A 22,339-nucleotide genomic window follows, 5' to 3' on the forward strand; every position below is an offset into this window, starting at 1 on the left:
TTAAAAAAGTTTATAACATTTATTACCAATATCACAACATAATATGAGAAACATAATTTAGCTTGTTACATAGCTTCCCCTAAATTCTCCGTACCACGGTATCTCGACAGTTTACAAACGATATCGTTTACGTATCGCTTAGACATCGCTTACGTTATGCGGGAGCGGTAGGCGGGTCCATCGGCGGTGGCGGAGTACAGGGCACGTTCAGTCTTTTTTCTTTTGCATCTTGCTTGTGCTGGCAATAGAACCAACTGAAACAAAATTATATTATAAATTATTATTCTTTTACTATCTTTTTATCAATTCGGCCCACTTATAACCACTGTTGAGTAAAGACCTCTGCTCGATACGTCACTTGATATGGTCTTGGGTTGTCTCTTCAATTGCAGTCGGAAACATTTGATTGGTTCTACGTAAAATTTGTTTTCATACTCTTTTTGTAAACTTAGTAACCGTTATATTATAGAATAGAAAGTAAGTCTGTCAATCTGAAACGCTTCTCACCTAAACTATTGAATCGATTGAGATAAAATTGTATAATAGTAGATATTTCCCCGGAAAAGCCATAGGGCTTCTTCTAAATAAATCCTCATGAAACTATGGACCTAAGCGTGTAAAATATACTGTTATAAAAACAATCATAATATTATGTAATGGAAATACGCTTGTTATTCAAACAATGTCACATTTTTCAATAATAATTGTGTCAAATTAAAACAAACCCTGTTTACAAATATTCAACAATACTCATTGTAATTTATTCTCACCGCAGGTTGTCTGTTACTATTGTTTTTATTTAACATTCCCTACATAGTACAACTATTTAAACATCAATGTGACATAAGAATGCAATGAAAAATATTTGTGAAGATGTACTCTGGACTTTATAAAAGTAGGTTTACTTCTAGGTACGGCTCTTCTTACAGTTTTGTCATAATGTTAACCTAAGTTCGGCCTTATTGCTATATACAGAAACATTATCGCACTCCAAGTTACAAAATATTTAGTTAAAAATATGCAATAAAAATAACATTCATAAATCGGCTATCCATAATTAAACATGCTGTACGAATACAGAAAATACCGCATCTTGCTACGATCCCTACATTTTTACATCTTCTCTTACAAATAAAACGTAACTTATTTAATATTTAATTTTAATATTGTAATGTGCCAAAAAATACTGAGCCGCTAAAATATGTAATCAGCGATGCTACGCTTAATATGCAGCTACGTTTTATAGCTATCAATATTTAATTGATATATTATAAAGGTTATATAAAACTCTTCTCACCTAAATATACCAAGTGCAGGTATAGTGAACAGTATGCTGACGAGGAACACGGCTCCGGGCAGTACGTTCAGAGTAGCGATGTACACCCGCGAGTACAGTGGCGCGAAGATTATAGGCATCATCGTCTCCGCCACGCCGAATAGAGAGTATACTTTACCTGCAAATAAAATAACGATTAAATCTGTCGTCTTTAAAAAAATTATACCAATAACAGTTGTCTATCAACTAATGTTTGGATTTTGTATATAAGCTAGCGGACCCGACAGACGTTGTCCTGTCTAATAAATTAAAAATTAATCAAAAAAACATTGTCCAGCGGACAAAATTGTGAATCTAAACCATTCTCAGATCCCCTTGAACACACACTAAAAATTTCATCAAAATCGGTCCAGTCGTTTAAAAAAAGTTCAGTGACATACAAACTTACAGAAGAATTATGTATATAAAGATATCCAGAAGGAGGCATAGGTAATCAAAGTTTAAGGATGATCAGATATTTAAATGTTTTAACTGCAAACACAATGGTTAAAAGAATTAACTGAAAGTCCACAATATGCTATTATTTGGTAACAATGCTAGTCTGTGAGCAACTTGTAACGAGTTCAGGAACGATGGTTACTTACCTAATTCTTGGTAGGAGACTAATTTGGATGCGATCGACCTCAGCGCGATCGCCGAAGTGCCGTTCAATATTTCTAATAATGGAGCTGTAAATAAAATTGAAAGGTTACATTCAACACGTAAATAGCAGAAGTCGGTAAATAAGAGAATTTACGGAACAAAGAACCATTAAGTAATGTCAAAACACGTTAATTTAAAAAAAAAAAAAAACTGTTAACTTTGAAGTTTAAAGGTCTCACAATATTAAATGCGACGATAACTCAAAAGTATCAACACAATCATATTTTAGATCGATGCTATTAATAAGGAAGTTTAACAATTGTATGTCCTTACATAAGTACACTTCATAGCCGTTCCTGGCGAAGGCTAGCACGAAGGCTCCACAGATCTTGCTGGACGTGGAGATGATGCCGAGAACCGCATCGTCTGCCTTCAACTTCCTACTGAACACGCTGATTGAGAACAACGTACCTGGAAAATAATACGGAGTTAGAAATTATACTAAATTACAGATAAGTGACTGAATCTATAGTTTTTTAGTCCCATTTTCGATTAGCGATTAAAGAAGCTATGTCATTGTGCTTAATTATACTCGTACTTTTTTTCACCCATTCTTGCCCACCGTTGGGTAAGAGTCTTCTTTATGACTACTCGTACTTAAAAAAGTAACTAACGCTTATAATGATTTATAACCAGAAATAGGCAGCGAAAACTTTTCTGTTTAGAGTTTCACTTTCCTACCTATAAACTCACCTCAATCTAGGAAAGCAGCAATAGTATTCAAATCTGTAGTTATGTATTTAGTATTAAAAACGACTTTGAACACATTCCTTTAAAACATTTAGAATAGATACAAATCCAAAGTGAAATGTAAAGGGGGTAGGTGCTCTAGGTAGAGCCAGGTGTTATCGATAGCGCAGTTTTGGCCAGTTCGGGTCGCCAGCCGGCGGCGCTCGGTTACAACTTGGTAAATAAATCGACTCTACCGTGTGTGACTCTACCTAGGTTTAACTAGAGTTTTGGAGAACATTCTGTATGAATATTTCTAGATAGCTTTTGTATGCAAAAGATTACCGTATTTAAACTACCATTAACACGGTTACAATTCATTGAGTCGTGTTTTTGATATAAATGTTTTAGTATCTACCTACCATCTGTCAATTCTACTATATGTATACATAGGTATGTTCAGTCCCTAAGTTGATAAATTGCAACAGACAAATAGGCAGTCATTTTTGTTTTCCCAAGATACGAAAGCCTAAATAGCCGTTTAAAGGCTGTACCATGATAAAAGAGATAAAATAATGTTTCAATTTTGTTATAGTATTTATAGTAGATATCCGTTTGTAAGAAAACTATATCTAAAACATAATCAACTGTGTACTTGCTCTTTATAATTAGTTATTTCACAGTTCTCCCCTATATTGTGATTCTAACTTTTATAAGTGCCCTGAGAGTCGTTTGTACACAACTCGACCATACAAGGACAGGCCATAAATTAGAATACTACAATTAGATGAATGATGCATGATATTTGTGAAGAATTTTTAGGATTTATTCGTAACTTATTGCTTAAACACAATAGTTAGTTAATACTATTTCAAATTGTATAACTTTTTAGTTTAATCTACCAATTTCGTTGGAGTCGGCTGCCAGTGTCACTAGATGCAGCTGAAGACTAGTATCTTACTAGTAGGTCCTAATAGTTATAACAATTTTGAATAAATTTAATTTAAATTTGAGTTCAGTAGAGGTGGCCAATCGCATTAATTTGAATACATGTTTTATATACTAACAGACATTTCAAATATTAATTTTCTGGCCTAATTATATCACCTGTTTAAACAGCTGGTCAATAAATCTTTTCGGACTTATATATAAATACTTGTCAACATGTAATCATTAAAATATGTAATAAAATACTTCTAACTTAGTACTTACCAATGGAATGTGTGATCAGACTGTACGTGGAGTATATGCTGTACTTCACCTCGTCCCAATTGAACTGGTAGCGCGCGAAGATATACATTATACTCAGTTCACCTAAAAACAAACAAATGACAAAAAAATTAATAACAAAATCTTAAAAGGCATTAATAATAAAGCAAGAAAGGAAATAATGAAGCTTTGAGTTTTCAAAATAACCCAGAGCATGTTGGGACTTTGCATACCTTCGACATGATGGCAACAAGCTATGAACTAATCTCTCTCGTATTGACAATTGGTGCTAAGAGTTTATGATTTTTAATCAGTCACTAGATCTTAATGAAACTTATTAACTTTTTCTAACTTCTCTCAAAGAGTTTCCTAGTTGGCTAGCTGACAACGGAAATAAAAATAATAACTTAATTTTTCACAAACTTTTTTTTTTATAAAAACTGGTCGAAAATCGTGATGAAAAATGTAAATAGACTTCCCTTTTACATCGTTCACATGTTCATATCTATATGTTCATAAAGCAAGCATTCCCAGAACGAATGTATGAAATTTCGAAAAATAAGTAAGAGATGATTTGAAGAGTGAAATTGTAAAGCAATCACTGGGTAGAGCGGCTTGCTTGTAATTTCCCACGAGACACAACTACCTAAGAATGACGACTGTACACTGTTCAGTTTGTACACTAACAGTCCTGTAAAGGTTCTTTCATATTTTGATTTGGTTTCATACTACTAACAATTTTCTTTTTCCTGATTTTTTATGGACGAGATTTATAAAATACGGGGTATGGTTACGTTAGCCGTTATTTTATGTATTTTTATTCAAGTATAACGTAATCTTATAAAGCGTGACTATGGCCAAATTTCGAGTTAACGAACTCTAACGGTGAAATGCTTTTGATAAATATTTTCAAATAGAGTCGCCCTTTGTCTTTTGGCGAGAATTTTAAAGAGGGCCCGGTCAAAACAATTCCATTAAAAGATAATTGTGCATACCAATTAGTATATAATAAAATGGAAGGCTTCAACAAATTGATTGGAGTGACCACTTAGTAGATTAATTTAATTTATCAGTCATACTTTCACGAAATATTAAGAACGGAGAATTGGAAAACTGTGTCTCGTGACACAATGTTCCAATTGTTTGTAAGGTGAAAACTTGCCCATGTCATCTAAAGTATCCGTAACATTTGAAAGAATGCTTATGGCTATATACCGGTCAAGTTACCAATCAATCGATAGAATTTATTGACTTGGCATTGCAGTTCTATCGAGTATCGAGAGTTTGACATTAAAATGTACTTAATGATTAGTTCCTGTCGAGGAGCCTGATCAGTTGCATTCAAAATTTGTCGATAATCTGTTTGAACTACAAATGACAGTAATATAATAATAATATTTAAACAGCAGTATATTATAATACAAAGCTTACAGTTCAATAGTAGCTATAAAGTTAGATCGTAACATTTATGACTGCAATGCATCAACACCACTAACTACTAGCGGTGTTCAAATATTTACTCACTATGACACCGATACATTGTGTTTATAACTAGTGCAATATATAGCTCATATTTTCATATAACATCGTCTTTGTTTCGTAAATCATTAGAAGCTATACTTGCCTGCATACTACATACTAGTGATAAACGTTAAATCTATTCAGTCAAGTTGTGACCACGACCAGCAGGCCAATCACATATCTCAATTGACAACTAGTGTACGTCAGAAAGATAGTCACTACTTAGTACATTGCTACTTTGCTTTGACGTAAAGTGTTAATCACTATAATCTAAGGAAGAAAACAATGTACAGCATGGTGGCTTTCACATAGTTGTCAACTGAGATACGTGATAGCCCCCCAGTTCGACGTATGCCGAAACTTTAAGCGAATTAACTATTGCGTTAAAACATTAATACGTATTAAATAATACAGAGACACAATTAGTGGGTATGTAAACAAACTGCTAAAAGCAAAAATGCAGAGCAAGGGTCCACTCCCTAGCGAGGGAGGGGTGAGGCCTTGAGGCCACCACGCTGTCCAATGGACTAGTTTTTCACATATTTGTGAGTAACTACTTAAAATAGATTGATGGCAGTCGATCCACGGTTCAACTAGATTACCCTGACATTAGTAAGTAGGACGAAACCGTTGGAAATTGAGCTAGAAGAGGAAGTACTTGATAACCCTTCTATAGTTTCAAAAGTTAAGAGGTCAATCACCTCGGCTTCATAAAAAGAACATGAGTAAGATCAAAGTGAGAAGTTCTTCAGAAATGCTATCGACTAGTCTAAACTTAATATCAAACCTTCTGTGAGGAAGTATATAGGTATTTAATATAGGGTATGTTAAATATCTATATACGGACTTCATATTTGTTAAGTTTAACTATTGTTCATAAAACGTACAAGAAGTCATATGTAGATAACATATGTGTCGCCTTAAAAACTTTACTGTGTGCATTGACAGACGTACTTTCAGCGACAAACTGCCTCACACCGACGTATTCCGTCCCATCAGAATTCAAATCTAAGCGGATAGTACAAGATAGGTCATAAACCAATTCAAAACAAACCTATCCCTCGAAACAGGCCAGACAGTCAATTGAGAAATAACTGCCAGCATTCATTCATCAAAATTCAAACTGTTCTAGTCAATTATTTAATTCAGCCGTATGAATGGATATACAGAGTAGATTTGTAGAACAGAGAGTTTGATTTATACAGGGGGATTGTTGTTGCGTGTTGTGTCAACACCGCAGTGCAACACTCTGTATATGATGTACGTTTTTGTTACGATTTAGGTTATGTCCGTTCTGTGATGTGCGGGTGTTCGCTTGTATTGTTTACTTTTGTGTTGGTACGTTGTATTTAAATAACGCTAGAACTGAAACCGTTTTCAAAAGAGTTATTGTGGTTTTTTCAACAAGTACTTACTTGTAATAGCAAAAGTAGCTTTAAAAAGAAGTCTAGGTCGTTAATTTTGCCACCATTGTAGGATATAATTTATCGGACTCGTAATGCGCTCTGAATCGGTTCAAATATTAACAAGCGGTAAATAAAAAACAAAGTGGACTAATAGAGAAATTTTCGTGTTTATAATATTAGTTTAGTAAGCATTCAAGTTTAAAAGTTTTAACTGGACTGGCCCGTTTACAGTTTGAAGTCTCCATTCAAGTAGAGACACTTAGAGGGACAGACACCAGAACCTTAATATTAAGTTGTCGGATCCTTAAATATCGTAACTACTTACCTATTTCTTCAAAAATAAAACAATAAGACGACATTGAGCCAAGCACGTATCGTGTCATGGACGTAAGGATGCTGCGAATATTTTATCATTTAGATGAGCAGATACAGGTTTTATGTTATTGTAACATACTTAATATGTTATGTAAGAATCCTTTTTTTATATTTTTTTAAATATAGATACAGTTCGTATTCGTTTTTCATCGCGAATCAAGTAGTTTTTGATGAATACAATATGATTAGGTATTCACTTGCGTAAATAAATCTTATTTTATACTTTTTATATGTTAGCCGGTAGTTGGTAATACATTGCTTTTGTTGAGCTAATAAATCACCAAACGCAAAATACAGACGTAAGTAGTGGAATAATAACTGGTCGTCCAAACCCATTTAAGCTCTTTTAAATCATATAAAAGAGTTATTTAAAATTCAACACAACCTATCTGAATATTTGAACAAAGGTACTTATTGCTGAAAAACGAAATACTACGGGATAAAAGCACAAAATCCCATATTCATCCGCGAAAATAAAATTGTCAAATTCGCAACGCCATCAATTTCAAAGGCTCGCAAATATTTCAATATGTAAAAACGTATTTGAAACCAGATCAAAATTGTTCCGCCGCTAAAGCCTTTTGCCTCGAGTTTAAATCACTTTTAGTTGGTACTGTAGGCTTTGAATCAAATTGTTTTAATAAGCGAGTTATGGGTTTGCATTGTATTTTTTATAGAATTATTATATGTAAAGTAGTTCGATTCTCAACTACTATCGACTACCGACAACCGGCATCTAGCAATTTTACACGAAAATCAGTTAAGCGCCTCAACCGGGCCACTTAAGAACTGTTTTGGCAGCACATTCTAAATGTCAAATCCTCGATACTCGACAATACCGACTGTAGAGAATAGCGCTACAATTTCTGTCATTGTCTAGAATTTAATTATACAACTAAGGGTCGTTTCGTTTGAAGCTTAAGCTTTTGGAAAACAATACATGACATCCACTTCACAGATTCTAATATTGATTATCGCTACATAGTTTTTATTTAACAACTTTTTTTGACCTCATCACCTTGAAGTGTGCACGTTTCATCGCTTCTTTTTACGTGCAAAAAACTCATTTGATGTTCTCTGTCTGTGGTTAGATACTTTATAAAAAAGGCAATGATCATTCAATGTCCATATTCTGAGCACATCTTCTTAATACTTTAACATGTCACGAATAGGGTTAAATAAATATTAATATTCATAAGCAACTTACTGACTGTCTTGAGTCCTGTGGTTGCAAATACATTGTTACATACATACATAAAATATCGTTTTTTTCCTATAGGAATAATTCATTGCTGTAATTTCGTCACCCACATTACGGAAAATTACTAAACAGATTGAGATAAAATAGCGCATAACTATAATTACAAACCAGAGAACATATGTTGTTTTTTATGCATTTGATAATATCTTAGACAAAAATACACAATTACATGTTTACAGACGCTATGATTGAACTTTGGACATCGAATAGAACAGTCATTTTAGCTAATTATCACTAAGCATGGCTTGCATTCGTTCAAGAGCGATTTCAAAAATCTCTCAACCGTGCAAGTTTTTCTTAGAATGGTTTCCTTCACCATTAAATCGAATGATTATTACTTATATCACAAACACAACTTAAAAAAGTAGTATGCCGCCTAGATGTTGAACTTTCGACCACGAAATTTGATTAATATGTCTTTTTTTATAATATAATAAATGTCAAAATTTGTGAGTATGTAATAAAGAATACACTTTAATGAACTTTATTACACATATAGTTAATAACCTAGATAACAACATAGGATAATTTATACTACGGGAATTCTCCTAACGCGGACGAAATCGCGGGGGGCAGCTAGTCAGTAATAAAACATATCTACGCAACAAATAACCTGTCTGTTGTTTATTACTAGTTCCGAAAATACGTCATGAAATATTCAAACGGCTCTACACAAAGAGTGCTCATATTGCAATACAAACTAAATGCAAAAACAAATTTTAACGTTTGAAAACATTAAACAAATTTCTCCACTGTCATATACATTGATAGACCCATTAAATTCACATTTCGACATTTTATATGTGAATAAAAACTGTATGTATGTGAAAAATAAGTGTTATTGTTTCAACAATTTAGACATTCAAGGTAACTTTTTTGTTTCACATCAGAGTAAAAAATCTAATGCATTGACGTAATAAATAGCCGTGTTTCGAAGTGATGAGTTGCGAACATCATCGTAGCACTAAGTTTTAGATAAGTATCGGATAGTTAATTAGAGGGGCTCCGCTGCTGAGTATCTCCGTTGAAACCCGCTTGAAAGCCTTTGTTTTGTACATTGTTTTTCTAAAATTATGGTCAGTGATGTATTACGTCAAAGCTGCAATTTATTTCATAGTGGCTACCAAATTGACGAAAGAGGATTTTTCTATAGTTATTTTCAAAAAAAATCTTTATTTAGTGGATAAGTAATACGACACATTTGAAACTGTTCCTCGATATGTTTTAATTTAACATAATGTCTTATTCAAATATTTTAAAGCGCTAATTTTCCACAGTTACAGAAGCGTGAGCGCAACAATAATAGTAATATTTCAAGCGTGTTATTCACTTATTCATTGGTAAACACGAGTGTAAAGTTACTGTATCCGTCAAATCTCACGTCTGACCATAGAAGGTAAATAATGCAAGACCACGTCGATCATGTTAACCGCCTAATAGCAAAATTAAGAACATTTCTCTATAGTGGCCCGGAGTTTGGTAACTTGCTCGGCAGGCAAATGGCAGTAGGCCTCCAAGGCGCGTTATTATCTATGTATATATAACTTTTTAAAGTCTAGTCCACTGAAGAGCAACATCCATTAATCTTTGTAGATTTAAACGTATCTAATAAGTTTCCATAGCTAACAAAATATAAATAAATAATAGGTAGTTCTGCCTATTCCGTCGGGGAACTCCCCAATTGTTATGAAATAGTACTTATTTTCTTAGAATTATCGACAGTTTTGTTAAGTTGTTTGAAAAATACCTCAAATATTTGGTTACTAATACGGATGTGGTTATTGGTGTGTTGACAATGTGGTTTGTGTACTTTTACAATTAGATCTGTTCGACCATTTTCGACCATAGTCTATCAATACGGATTTAATACATAACTCTATTATAAGTCTTCTTATTAGCCTTCCATTATTGAACAGGGGTATACCAAGTTGTGATCCTGAAACAAGCCTCTTTGATTTGTTAGAATCTTGGCCACAAGTTATTACTACTAAAACAGGTCTTAAATACCATGCAAATTTTAACAATCCGATGTTATGGTCACAATAGTATGATTAAATAAAATTGCTTAATCTTTGAAGCAAACATATTTATGTTGTATTTCCCATACAAAAACCAGCGTTAATGTATGTCGCACTAGTATTTGTTTTGTACAGGAACCGAACACGTAACATCAGGAGCAGTTGCATGACTACTATTACGTTATACACGTTTTCAAATTGAACTATAAGTGTGTCATTTGAATTAAAAGATGCAGCGCGGGCGCACATCAAAGCCTAACTTAGTATTCTTGAACTGATCAATAAAATGATATAGAAGTTTTATAGTTCGTCTTGGGTGGTCTATTATATGTTATTATAGTCCAACTGCTTCGTAAAGAGCTCTGTGTCTAAGGTTCGCGGCTTGCGGGAGTAGAAAACAAACAGAATTTAGAACATTTTTAACAGACGTATGCAGTTGTCGGCTTGTTTAAAACAACAAACTACTTTATTTCTACTAAACTAAAATGAATCTGTGGAAGAGCGAAATTACCCAAGCACAAACAAACCTATTGCCTATATGGGAATTTTTACATTGAGACCGTAATATATTTTTAGTGGTTGACATAAATAAATGTTTTTTTCTTTTGGATATTCATTGAATTATTCATTATTATTTTCTCTCTACTACGTTGTCAGACTATAAGTAGGTACAGTGCAAATAATACTGGCCACACACTGTTTATTTTTCACGATACAACTTGATCTTTGACCCAATATTATCAACTTTACTCAATTGTGTAATCGATTCGACATATCGATTAGTCGGATACCGATTGGAGTTAATCGATGCCTACAGATGACTGGCCGTCAAAGGTCGTTCTATTTTCTGTATCAAGAAAACCAGTATTGAGTATTTTTATACTAGTTAGTATGTTTCTATGTCAACTGTGTATGGAAAACTTTACTTTTAGACTAACCTTTGAATAAGAATTGCTTCGCGTTGAAAATTACCTGACTTGAAGTATTAATTTGGTAGTTTAGGAGATTACAAAAGTCTATTGCTTAAATAAAATTAATTGAATTTGTCGCAGTTTTTTTTTTTAAACTTTCTCAACCAGTTTTGCAACAAAGTCTGCACTATCTAAATTACGTACACACAGGCAGCTTTCTCTCTTTCCCATGGTTATATTATTAGGTAGTACTACTTCCTATGATTATACTAAAATTGTTAAAAACCCCTGAAGGTCATTGACGTAAGTCTTATAAAACGAAGCCGTGTACACACCGTTACATATTTTTTATACCTCCGAATGTCTTGTTTTCCACTAGTTGTAAAAGAAACCTAGTTATAATAATATATCAATAAACTACCGAAATCTATTCTTTTCTCAGTTTTAACTCGCTTTACTACAAAGTATCTCCAGTCACCAAAAACCAAATACGGTAAAAAGTAAAGCCAGTTTGTGATCCACAATTTGATCTCCGCATAAGGCTGCGCTAGACCAAACTAGTTCTTAGTCCGTCTAAAAAAAGTACAGCTATGTACCAACAATACTTGACATTGATTTATTTATTTATTGCAAGTTCATTCCACTCTATATTAATCCGCTATTGTTATTCACGAATATGTGAGCCGCAATGCGTTGCAAATTTGTTATCGTTTCATACCATCGGTTTTGTGCATTAAATATCTAAATATTTTTAGTAGAGCTTGTTGTCTAAAACCGTAAAATGTTATATCGCGTTAAATGTTTATAGGTGACTTTTATTAGATAACTTTTGAAACTATTATGGTTACTCTTAATATAATATTAAGATGCCCAACATGTCTTATACGCGATGACCATTTCAAAGGTTAACATCTCACTTATTTCCTTATTGTTCCAAACTTGTTTATTCGTGTATTATGAAAGTTAATGGCCAGTAGCGCAATTGTCTACAGTCGGTTTGACATTTAAAATGTACTACCAAAATAGTTCGTACGGTGCCCGCTACAAGCACCGATACAAAATTCCTCGATAGCTGGCCGGTTATCGGTAGTCGATAGTAATAGAGAATCGAGCTTTGTCATCTCCGGCTTTGTCATTTTGAACCAATAAGACAAGATGCATATACAACTTTTACCAAGTAGAGTTTCACTATTACGTAAATATTTAGCGCTTTGTATCAGAACGTCTGTATCTTCAGCTTTTTTTATAAATACGACTTATCTTTTTGGACTTCGACATCTCTGCTATAAAAAACCGTATATTATAATTTTTTCTGGGATCTATTCTTGGAATAGCTTGTGTGTAAACAAAATATCGACCTTTTAAAACTAGTTTCATATAACCTGACTTACTAGATTACCACAGTGTTATATTGACCTATTCTACATACTAAAGATCGCATAAAATTGTTGTCAACTTTGCTTGGTAAAGGAAAGTTTTAAAATATCAAGACATTGCTCATCAAAGGAAAGTTTGGAAATATATGTACTCGTGAAGTAATAAATGCGACTGAGAGTTAAGTTCTGGTGACCGAGGCAGGCCAGTGTAGTTATTTTTTTTTAATTTTGGGTGAAACTTACTCAACAACAACCTCTCATTTGGCACGTATTCAGCAAGAGGGTCGGCCTCCACTACACGGAACTAACTAAATAAATAACTGAACCTACATGTATTTCACACACCTTTACCACTCGAATTTCTATAGATACCTATAACTTATCCAGTAAATATAATTTATCGTATATTTCTTAAGTTACTTACCCCACATAGGTCCAAATGTAAGACAAACGACGGACAGGATGAGGCATATTCTCAATCTTCTATTATTTGGACCCTTTTTGAAGGCAATCTCCACAGTTTCCTTCAGACTTCGGAAGTCGAAGAATTCTAGCAGGAAACCTGTGCAACCCGTTCTTTTCACCTAAAAATATATTTGCCCAAATCAAATTTCACGTTTCTTGTGTTCTAATAATATTCTGTAAACCATTTTGTCCATATTAATTAGGGGATTAAATCATTTTCGATGAGGTACTAAGAAACTAAATGTATATAATATTCGAGAATCTACAAATAATTGCTCAATATTGGATTACTACGAAAGCAAATATGTACAAACCTTATCTTTGTTCGCGAGCCAAGTATGATCTTCAATAAAGAACAATACATAACAGAAATTGATAAACTGCAGCATTGCTGATATCGAGAACACGCCATAATAACCCAGGACTCTTAGTAGCACGCCGCTCAAGCCCATTCCTATGGGAAATCCTACTGTCATACACAAGTTCAGTATCCCCAAACGGAACGTCCTCGTGTCTTTCGACGTTATGTCTCCTAAATAACTGAAAGTGCCGAGGAACATCGTGTACCAGCCGCCCGTCAAGGACGGGAAAATAACCTCCATAAACACAGTCCATTCCACCGGGACTTCATTGAAGAAGTACGTGTTTATCATATTCAGTAGGCATGTCATGAATTCCCCAAAGATCGGCATCAACATACAAATCTTGCGTTTGCCTGTTTTGTCGCTCCACGCACCGATGAAGAGCATTAGTAGTGTAGGTACTGCGGTGTGTATCACGCTCTTCCATGCTTGCACCGAAGCTATAAGCTTCTGTACTTCGTCTTCCTCGAAGGTGTAGTTGGCGCGTTTCCTCAGGCGCAAGGCCGTGCACGCGTCATCCGTGAACCCCAGGTTGACCCTACACGCTTTCTCTAAATTTAAATTCTGCGTGGCCAACATCGCTAGAACACTCGGCATTACATACAACGCGAGGACCGGTTCCACCGATATGTTTGCTTTGATGAATTTTATTTTCTCGAACACATTCATGTCTTTCATACTATTTTTCGGCTCCGTTTTTAAAGGCAGCTCCTCCGTCGTCTCCTGTGTTGGTTTATCACTCGCTTTCTCTGCTTTATCCATTGTGATTGTGATTTTTTGAATATTTTTTAAACTAATTCACTTTAAGATTTATCTAATAAAAGTACACTGTATCTCGCGTGTGATCCGTCGCGTGTCTTCACATTGTTAGATAATATATTTGAGAGCACATCCACACCACACTAAGATACATACGATATGATATTGAATAAGTGTTGTGCCGATGCCGACGGCTGGGACGTCGCTAGCGTCCTATTGTTCGTCGGTATGTAAGCAAACACTCTTATGTTGCCATATCAGTCTTTAATGCGTTCACAAACACTCTGAGAAATCGAAAATAAACTGAACACGTCGAACCCAAACAAATCCGGCGATCCGTCGCAGTGTCACTATTACAAACATTCAATTGTATTCGCGACGAAAATAAAAAACCACGGGAAACTCGTCAGGATTTTATTAAACATTCACACTTATTCAAAACACACTGTATAATGTCCAATAACACTTTCACTTATAATAAATGCTTTGAGTTCAATAGTCTAAGTGCACAGGGTGCGTTTAAACGTCTTTGTTAACGTTGTCCATCTCTTCGACTTGTTTGGTGTCCTCTCTTTGTTCGAAGTACATCCATCTGCAACGAACGAACGGACGCTTATTGGACAGGAAAAGTAAATAGTACACTCGTGACGGAAGATCGATTGTAAAGTGATGTTAGTAACTATTCGGAACGCGTATTATAGCTGTGATGACGGGGTACAGTCACCGCGACAAGCGTTTGCGCGCTGTGAGCGTCTGACTTTTACTTGACATCTACGCGGATTAAAAGTAAAAAACAATGATGACATTACTGACCGAACAAAAAGTCTGACGATTGAGAATGTTTTTACCTCATTATAATTATGCTTATTCTCCCATAACGTTAGTTAATAGATTAGCATTTGGTGAATAAAAATCCATTGTAATGTTGGCTTAAAAGTTTGTTTGTTTTGCGATAACTAATTACGGTCTTTAACACTACTTCCATTAGGTTTACATTGTCAACATTTTTAAAACAAACATTAGGACGACTGAGATAAAACGAATCTTGGATTAGTAGCTTTGAATAGAGCTTCTGTTAAGTGTTTAAGCTAGTTCTAGCAATAAATAATGCGTCATAAATAGATTTGGTATTGATGATAAATATTTCAAAATATTTAAGTGGGTTTAGTTGGTGTATATTGTTACCGATGGTAACCCGATTTTGCTCTTAACTACTATTTTTGGAAGCCCTTTAGTTATTAAACAACTTAAAATTCGGTATTGGATACTTATTATATTCTGTTCGTAAACTAAATTATATTTTCTACTGATATCTAGCCACCATTAGAAAATAAACAGCAATAAATAAACATAGTTAAAACTACTTTGAGTATCTTCGAAAATTCACCAACATTTTTCTTTTCAATCACCTTCAGAAGAGGGAGATCAAATATAAAATCAGAACAGATTATTGTAACGTAGTACAGTTTAAACTATTAAACTCGGCTTGTACTCCTCATAGAACTTGGCCGGAGATGTACATCTTTGACAATAATTTTACTTAATAAGTTATTTATAGTACGTTTTGTTACAGTGACTGGTCGTACCAACTACAGTTCCGTTTTTATAAAAAATGGTCACGGTTGTAACATCCCTGAAATGGTTTATTTATAACGCACGCCTACGTATATTATTTTTCTTTCATTATTTTATCATAATAATATACTAATTCGCCATTAGTGGGTGTGAGCATCCCCACCGCGCGAGTTAATACACTTTCTTATTTACATTTGATCAAATAGCGCAAAGATCATTGCGAGTATAGTGTTTAATTAACCAAAAAAAAATCTTTTACAAAAAGAATCTTGTTTAAATAATAATGTAATTTTTTTTTTTACAAAATAAATCTTGTTCCGTCGCATAAAATGTTGAAGATGACATAACCATACAAAGGTCACAAAGTCATCGACATTTTTTATTAAAATGTATTTGAAGTAGAAATCTCTTTATCATCGATTGAAAACATTACATGACAGATAATCTTAGGTTCACTTGTCGATATCTTTATTGCATAGCAGAAGCAAATGGATTTAGCAAATAAAAGTAAAGCACTGAAGGATTACGCAGTTGTAATGATAAGCATTTTATATCACACCATAAATGCAATAGTGTAACAATAACTGTCGCAAATATTGACAGAACGATATATATGCTTCATAATGAAATTACTGATGTTTTTTTGTTAAAAAAATACTATAATTACATCGTAATATTGAATTATTTTCTAAGACAAATATACTAGAAAATCCTTTTTTTGCTGTTTCTCTGAAGTGAACAATTTAATTCTTTTGGTACCATTTGGGAGGTATAATCTTTCAAATATATCTTTTTTCACAGATGTTTACATGAGCATACAAAAAAACAATCATTCGAACATAGTATCCTCTCCTTTTTGAAGTTGGTAGAAAGTGGAGGCATAAAACACAGCATCTAATCTCTTTAACTGATTTAGATAAAATTTGACAGTAAGACAGCCTGCAAATGCAGTAAAATAGTACGATTAGCATCAGTTTCCGAGTGTACCTAGTATTAATATCAACGTGACAGTCGAGCGCGCACAAGGTCTAACAGAAACCGATATTATCTCGAAAACTATCAAGAATTAAACGAAAACTATTTTGTAAGCGATTGTACTCAATAAAAAACTAATTCGTTGATTCGCTGCCTACATTTTTTTGATCTGTGGTATTTAATTTTGCTAAATGCATTTATTTTAGTTGGATTTCAATGTAAATTTAATCTGTCATTGTCCTACCGCTGGGCATAGGTGACTTTCTGTTGGGAATGAGTAGTCCGTAAACGCCAAGACTTATAAAAGATGTTAGGTTTTATAAAAATGAAAAACAAAATATAACTTATTGTCCTTTTTTATTCTGCCCTATTTTATTTGGCAAGCAAAGTCCGCAACCGGCACTTGGCCAGCGTGGTGGACTTAAAGCCTAACCCCTCACTTATACGGGAGAAGACCCTTGTACATAGATACACCTAGTACACATAATCGTAACACTAGGTAATCGACCTTGAATGTCCAGTACAATAATGAACACATCACTGCTCACACTATTATACGTATAACAATAAGTCCGTAGTGTACTATTGTACATGATACCTATACAATTTAGATAAGTACTACTGTGAAGTTTTTAATTGATTTAATTTACTAAAGAGTTTGGGCTGTACGGGATTTTGTAAATAAGTCTCATTAATCCTATCTACTCTATACCTTGAACGTAATATGTAATAATATATGTACTCAAAATATTTGGTTGACTGATTAATTTAAGCCCGTAACTGTCACACTGCTGGGCGAAAAGAAAGTCTCCTCCCGAAAGCGAGAGGGGTTAGGCTTTTAGACCACCACGCTGGCCAAGTGCGGGTTGGGGACTTTGCATGGTTAATAAGTTATTTAAAAATATATCACCAATCAGAATTTTTCATCGGTTGACATTTTAATATTTTTACTTAAAACTAGAGGGAGATAGCAAGCAAAAGTTAATGTGACGAAAAACTTTGTGGAAAAAGCAACCGAGTCACCTTAACTGTATTTTAATGAAATCAACAAAAAAAAATCTTTCATAATAATATAGGTAAAATAGAGACACTTAACTGTGGTATCAAATTATTCGTCTATCTATCAATTCAGAAGAAAATTTAGAAGATTACGCGGTCCTTCTTTATACACCAACGCGGATTCCGCTGGACGGTAACGCTTACCAACTATCTTACTTAAATCATGGAGGTTTTTATATAAAGAGCTTGTCAACTATCTTGTTTAAATCACGAAGATTTTTATAAAAAACTTCAGAAAAAGGTGTTAGCAAAAACTCATATTCACGTGTTGATGAAACTTTAAACTTTGTTACACGTCATTTCAAATACGTAACAATACGTCGTTTGGAAGTTCAATAGCGGTTAACCGCAGCTAAATAATGATTTACTTAAGGAATACATACGTTAATTATTACTTTTACGTTAATTATTACAAGAAGAGTTATTAGAGGAGCAAAGCGGGATTACCTCAATAACATGGTGCAGGACATGGAAACTCTCATTAGAGCTAACGCGTCGAGAAAGTTCTACCAAGAGGTCCGGACTTTCAAGAAAGGCTATCAGCCCAGAACACAAGTCATGGAAGACAATAACGGAAATCTCACAACATCTAGCGAAGAGATAAAGACCTTGTGGCGCAATTACTTCCAGACATTACTTAACTGCCCACCTCTCGAAAGCCATTTGTCTCGCACCATTCCTGATAACCTTGAGGAGATGGAACCCTTGACCTTTATCGAGGTCCGAGAAGCTATAATGAGGCTGAAAAACAATAAAGCTCCAGGAATTGATGGCATACCCGCAGAAGTTTGGAAGAATGGTGGGGGAGCAATTCAATCCAAGATCTACGAACTCTTACTCAAAATATGGGAGGCAGAACAACAGCCTGGACAATGGAACGTGGGATTAATCTGCCCAATCCACAAAAAAGGTTGCAAGAGGAAATGCAACAACTACCGCGGAATAGCACTGTTACCAACGGCTTATAAGGTTTTGTCATATGTACTACTAAAAAGGCTGGAACCGTACGCGGAAAAAATCCTCAGTGATTATCAGTGTGGTTTTCGGCCGAACCGTAGTACAATTGACCAAATATTTCTTCTGAAACAGATAATGGAGAAAAAATGGGAATTTTCACAGAGTCTTCACTCCCTTTTCGTGGATTTCACCAAGGCCTACGACAGCATAGACCGGGAAGCTCTTTATAACATCTTGAGGAATTTTAATATCCCAAAAAAGCTAGTCAACTTGGTCGAAATGGCCACAAAAGAAAGCAGGATGAGAGTTCGAGTCCAAAACGAGCTAACAGACGAGTTTACTGTTGTCACAGGACTAAAACAAGGAGACGCCTTATCGCCTATGCTTTTCAACTTAGTTCTAGAGCATGTCCTTAGAAAAGTGCTTGCACTAGATGCAGGGGCAAAACTGAATGGAAAGCATACGGTGATAGGGTATGCCGACGATCTGGCCCTTCTTGGAGAGAGCAGTAGTGAGGTGCAGGAGTCAGCAAAGGTCCTGGAAACGGAAGCTCTGAAAGTGGGACTAAGAATAAGCCACGAGAAAACGGAATACCTCCACATGAAGCGTTACAAAAATACTAGCGTCGCCAGAAATGACCTATATGTTGGAGACACCATCTACAAAGGCGTTTCAAAATTCAAGTACTTGGGCTGCACCATAACGGACACGAACACTCGAGAGGAGGAGATCGACATCCGCGTCCAAAATACATTAAGATGTAGCGCGGCCCTGCACAAAGTGTTAGTGTCCGGGCTTCTTAGCCGAAGTACTAAAATACGAATTTATAAAACCGTAATAAGACCTATTCTAATGTATGGCTGCGAAGCCTGGACACTGACACAAAAGGAAGAGAATAAGCTCTTGGTCGCAGAAAGAAAGGTCCTTCGAAAGATCTTGGGCCCCGTGCAGAGACCCGACGGGAGCTGGCGGATTCGCAAAAATGCCGAAATCGAGGAACTCGTAGCCAATCCTAACATCATAGGAGAAATAAAAGCTCACAGACTCCGTTGGCTCGGCCACGTCGAGAGAATGCGAGAAGATCGTAGTGTTAAGAGAGCGTACTTAGGTCGACCGACAGGACGACGCCCTGTCGGGCGCCCAAGATACCGCTGGAAGGATGTAGTGGAGGCGGATCTGAGGGAGCTTCAAGCCGGGGATTGGCAAGAAGTGGCCAAAGATCGGGCAAAGTGGCGTTCTCTCGTGTCGGAGGCCAAGACACATTTTGGGTCGTTGAGCCAACGGAGTAAGAGTAAGTAAGTAATTATTACTTTACTCGTACTTAAATTTGACGTGGAGTTTTTGATCACGTAGAGGGAAATTACGGAATTAACGTCTGTTTCTATGCGGGATGAGTAAATACTTGATGGTTGTGTACAAATGAGGTCCTTGAATCCTGTAATATGTAGCACAATTTTCTACAGTCGGTACTAACCTGTCAAACGTCCATGGATAGTATTGTAATTTAATTTTGGATACTATAGCATCCATTGGAAGCTTGAGTAGCTAACGAGTATCGAGAATTTAACATTAAAAATATACTGTAGCACGATTATTTAATGGCGGTACTGTTGTGAGTAGGATATTTAAAATGCACAGCAATAATTGTTCCTATCGCCTGCTAGAGGCGCTGATCAGATTTTCATAAGATTTTTTTCTATAACTAGCCGGTTGTTGATTGTCGATATTAGTAAGGAATCACCAGGTGTTCTTAGAGTTATTAGCAGACTATACATTACAACTAAAAATATAATACGACCGAACACTTTAAAATTGCGTCTTCGATTCAAAACTGAAGAAATGTCTTGCAACAAAAAAATTACTTTAAAAAATGAAATCAACATTTTGATCACACTTTTGTAGTTGAAAATCTATTGTTTTGTGCCTACACTACTACACCTACAAAATAAAGTTCGTATTATAAAGTATCATTTAATTAAAAATCATAACAGCATTACCGTAATCTGTGCACTTAAAACGTATAGATTATAGTATTTAATGTAAAGCAATCGTTTTAGTACTAATGTTTATATTTCTTTAGTACTGACATCGTAATTCAAACATCAGAATCAACAACTGTATCACATTTACACATAAATCTGTGTCGGATTTGTTTGCAGAAGATTAACATTATAAATACGCTTTGTAATACTAATGTTGGTATAGTACACTACAAGCACAGCTCGAGAAATAAGATTAAAAAAAACTGCTCTTAAAGAAAAATTATCTGTTTTGCTCGACTCCAATTATACTTAACTAGCTGACCCGCGCAACTTCGCTTGCGTCACATAAGAGAGAATGGGTCAAAATTTTCCCCGTTTTTGTAACATTTTTCACTGGTACTGTTCCTATTGGTCGTAGCGTGATGATGTATAGCGTATAACTTTCCTCGATAAATGGCCTATCTAACACTGAAATAATTTTTCAAATCGGTCCAGTAGTTCCTTAGTAGCGCGTTCAAACAAACAAACTCTTCAGCTTTATAATATTAGTATAGATTATAATATTAGTATAGATGAGTTATTTTTTGCGAAGAATCACTGTAACATTAGGTTTAACCCTCGATCTCTCGTAATTATTTATTTTTCATGCATTATTATCTGTCAAAAATGACAAAATTTACCGTTCGAAAGATTTGACGATGGAATAATCTGCTCCTAGAGAGGAAATATAATTAAAAAGGCGATTTGTCAAACAATCTACAAAAGTACTGGATTCTCTAAAATGTAAGCGCCATTTTGGTAAACACGGTTCGTTTAGTGTTTGCGCTCCAATGTGCAAAGTTGCCTGCAAACACTGGTTTTTCCTTAACTTGAGCAATATTAGTGCTCTCGACAAATAATAATATACACGGGTATTCACGTTTCAACTATTACTAAAACTCACAAGTGGTTTCTAATGAGAACAAGGTAAGTAGGTAAGTTGGAATATTTTAATATTTTAGAACGATTTTCCTGAAATAGATAAATGTCCTAATAACGTAAAGTCATCTATTATTAGATAAATTCTTTGTATCTGAGTATAGTGGTAAAAAAGTGCGATTTTTCGTACAGTTTTATGATATTTCCTAGGTACAGTAAATATTATATATACGATTAACTTCAGTATTTTTATGAGTGCAGTGATAGCCGAGTGTTATAAGTGGGCACCTCCTACGCAAGTGGGCTTTGGTTAGGTGTGTATTAGAAATAATTATCACTTGCTCTAAAGGCGAAGGAAAACATCGTGATGAAATATTCCATGCATAAAATATGTTTAAGACATTTATTAACGGCATGCAAAGTCCCCGCACTTGAACACCGTGGTGGACTCGAGGCCTTACCCCTCCCTCGATTTTACAGTAGTTGGACAGTAATAGGTTAAAAATAAAATGTAACTTAGTATTGCATGTAAAATTAACTTTGACTTTACTTTCTGGTGATGA

At 34.9% G+C, this 22,339-nt stretch overlaps 2 protein-coding genes across 2 annotated transcripts in view; both read right to left on the reverse strand.

Moving 5' to 3' along the window:
* LOC142972796 (lysosomal proton-coupled steroid conjugate and bile acid symporter SLC46A3-like) lies at window positions 1-15,080 on the reverse strand. The gene is made up of 7 exons (XM_076114094.1): window positions 13,504-15,080; window positions 13,149-13,308; window positions 3,860-3,961; window positions 2,252-2,389; window positions 1,921-2,004; window positions 1,298-1,454; window positions 1-254 (listed from the first exon to the last, which is right to left on the reverse strand). The coding sequence occupies exons 1-7, from the start codon at window positions 14,311-14,313 to the stop codon at window positions 155-157; spliced, it is 1,551 nt and encodes a 516-aa protein (XP_075970209.1). The 5' UTR covers window positions 14,314-15,080; the 3' UTR covers window positions 1-154.
* Window positions 14,711-22,339, reverse strand: part of LOC142972797 (putative peptidoglycan muropeptide transporter SLC46) — a 20,288-nt gene continuing 12,659 nt past the window's right edge. Inside the window, exon 7 of the mRNA XM_076114095.1 lies at window positions 14,711-14,902. Coding sequence (XP_075970210.1) covers window positions 14,830-14,902 — 73 coding nt within the window. The 3' untranslated portion in view covers window positions 14,711-14,829. The remainder of the gene's footprint in view (window positions 14,903-22,339) is intronic.

Source organism: Anticarsia gemmatalis, chromosome 5 (genome assembly GCF_050436995.1).
Source record: "Anticarsia gemmatalis isolate Benzon Research Colony breed Stoneville strain chromosome 5, ilAntGemm2 primary, whole genome shotgun sequence".
NCBI classification, from domain to species: Eukaryota; Metazoa; Arthropoda; class Insecta; order Lepidoptera; family Erebidae; genus Anticarsia; species Anticarsia gemmatalis.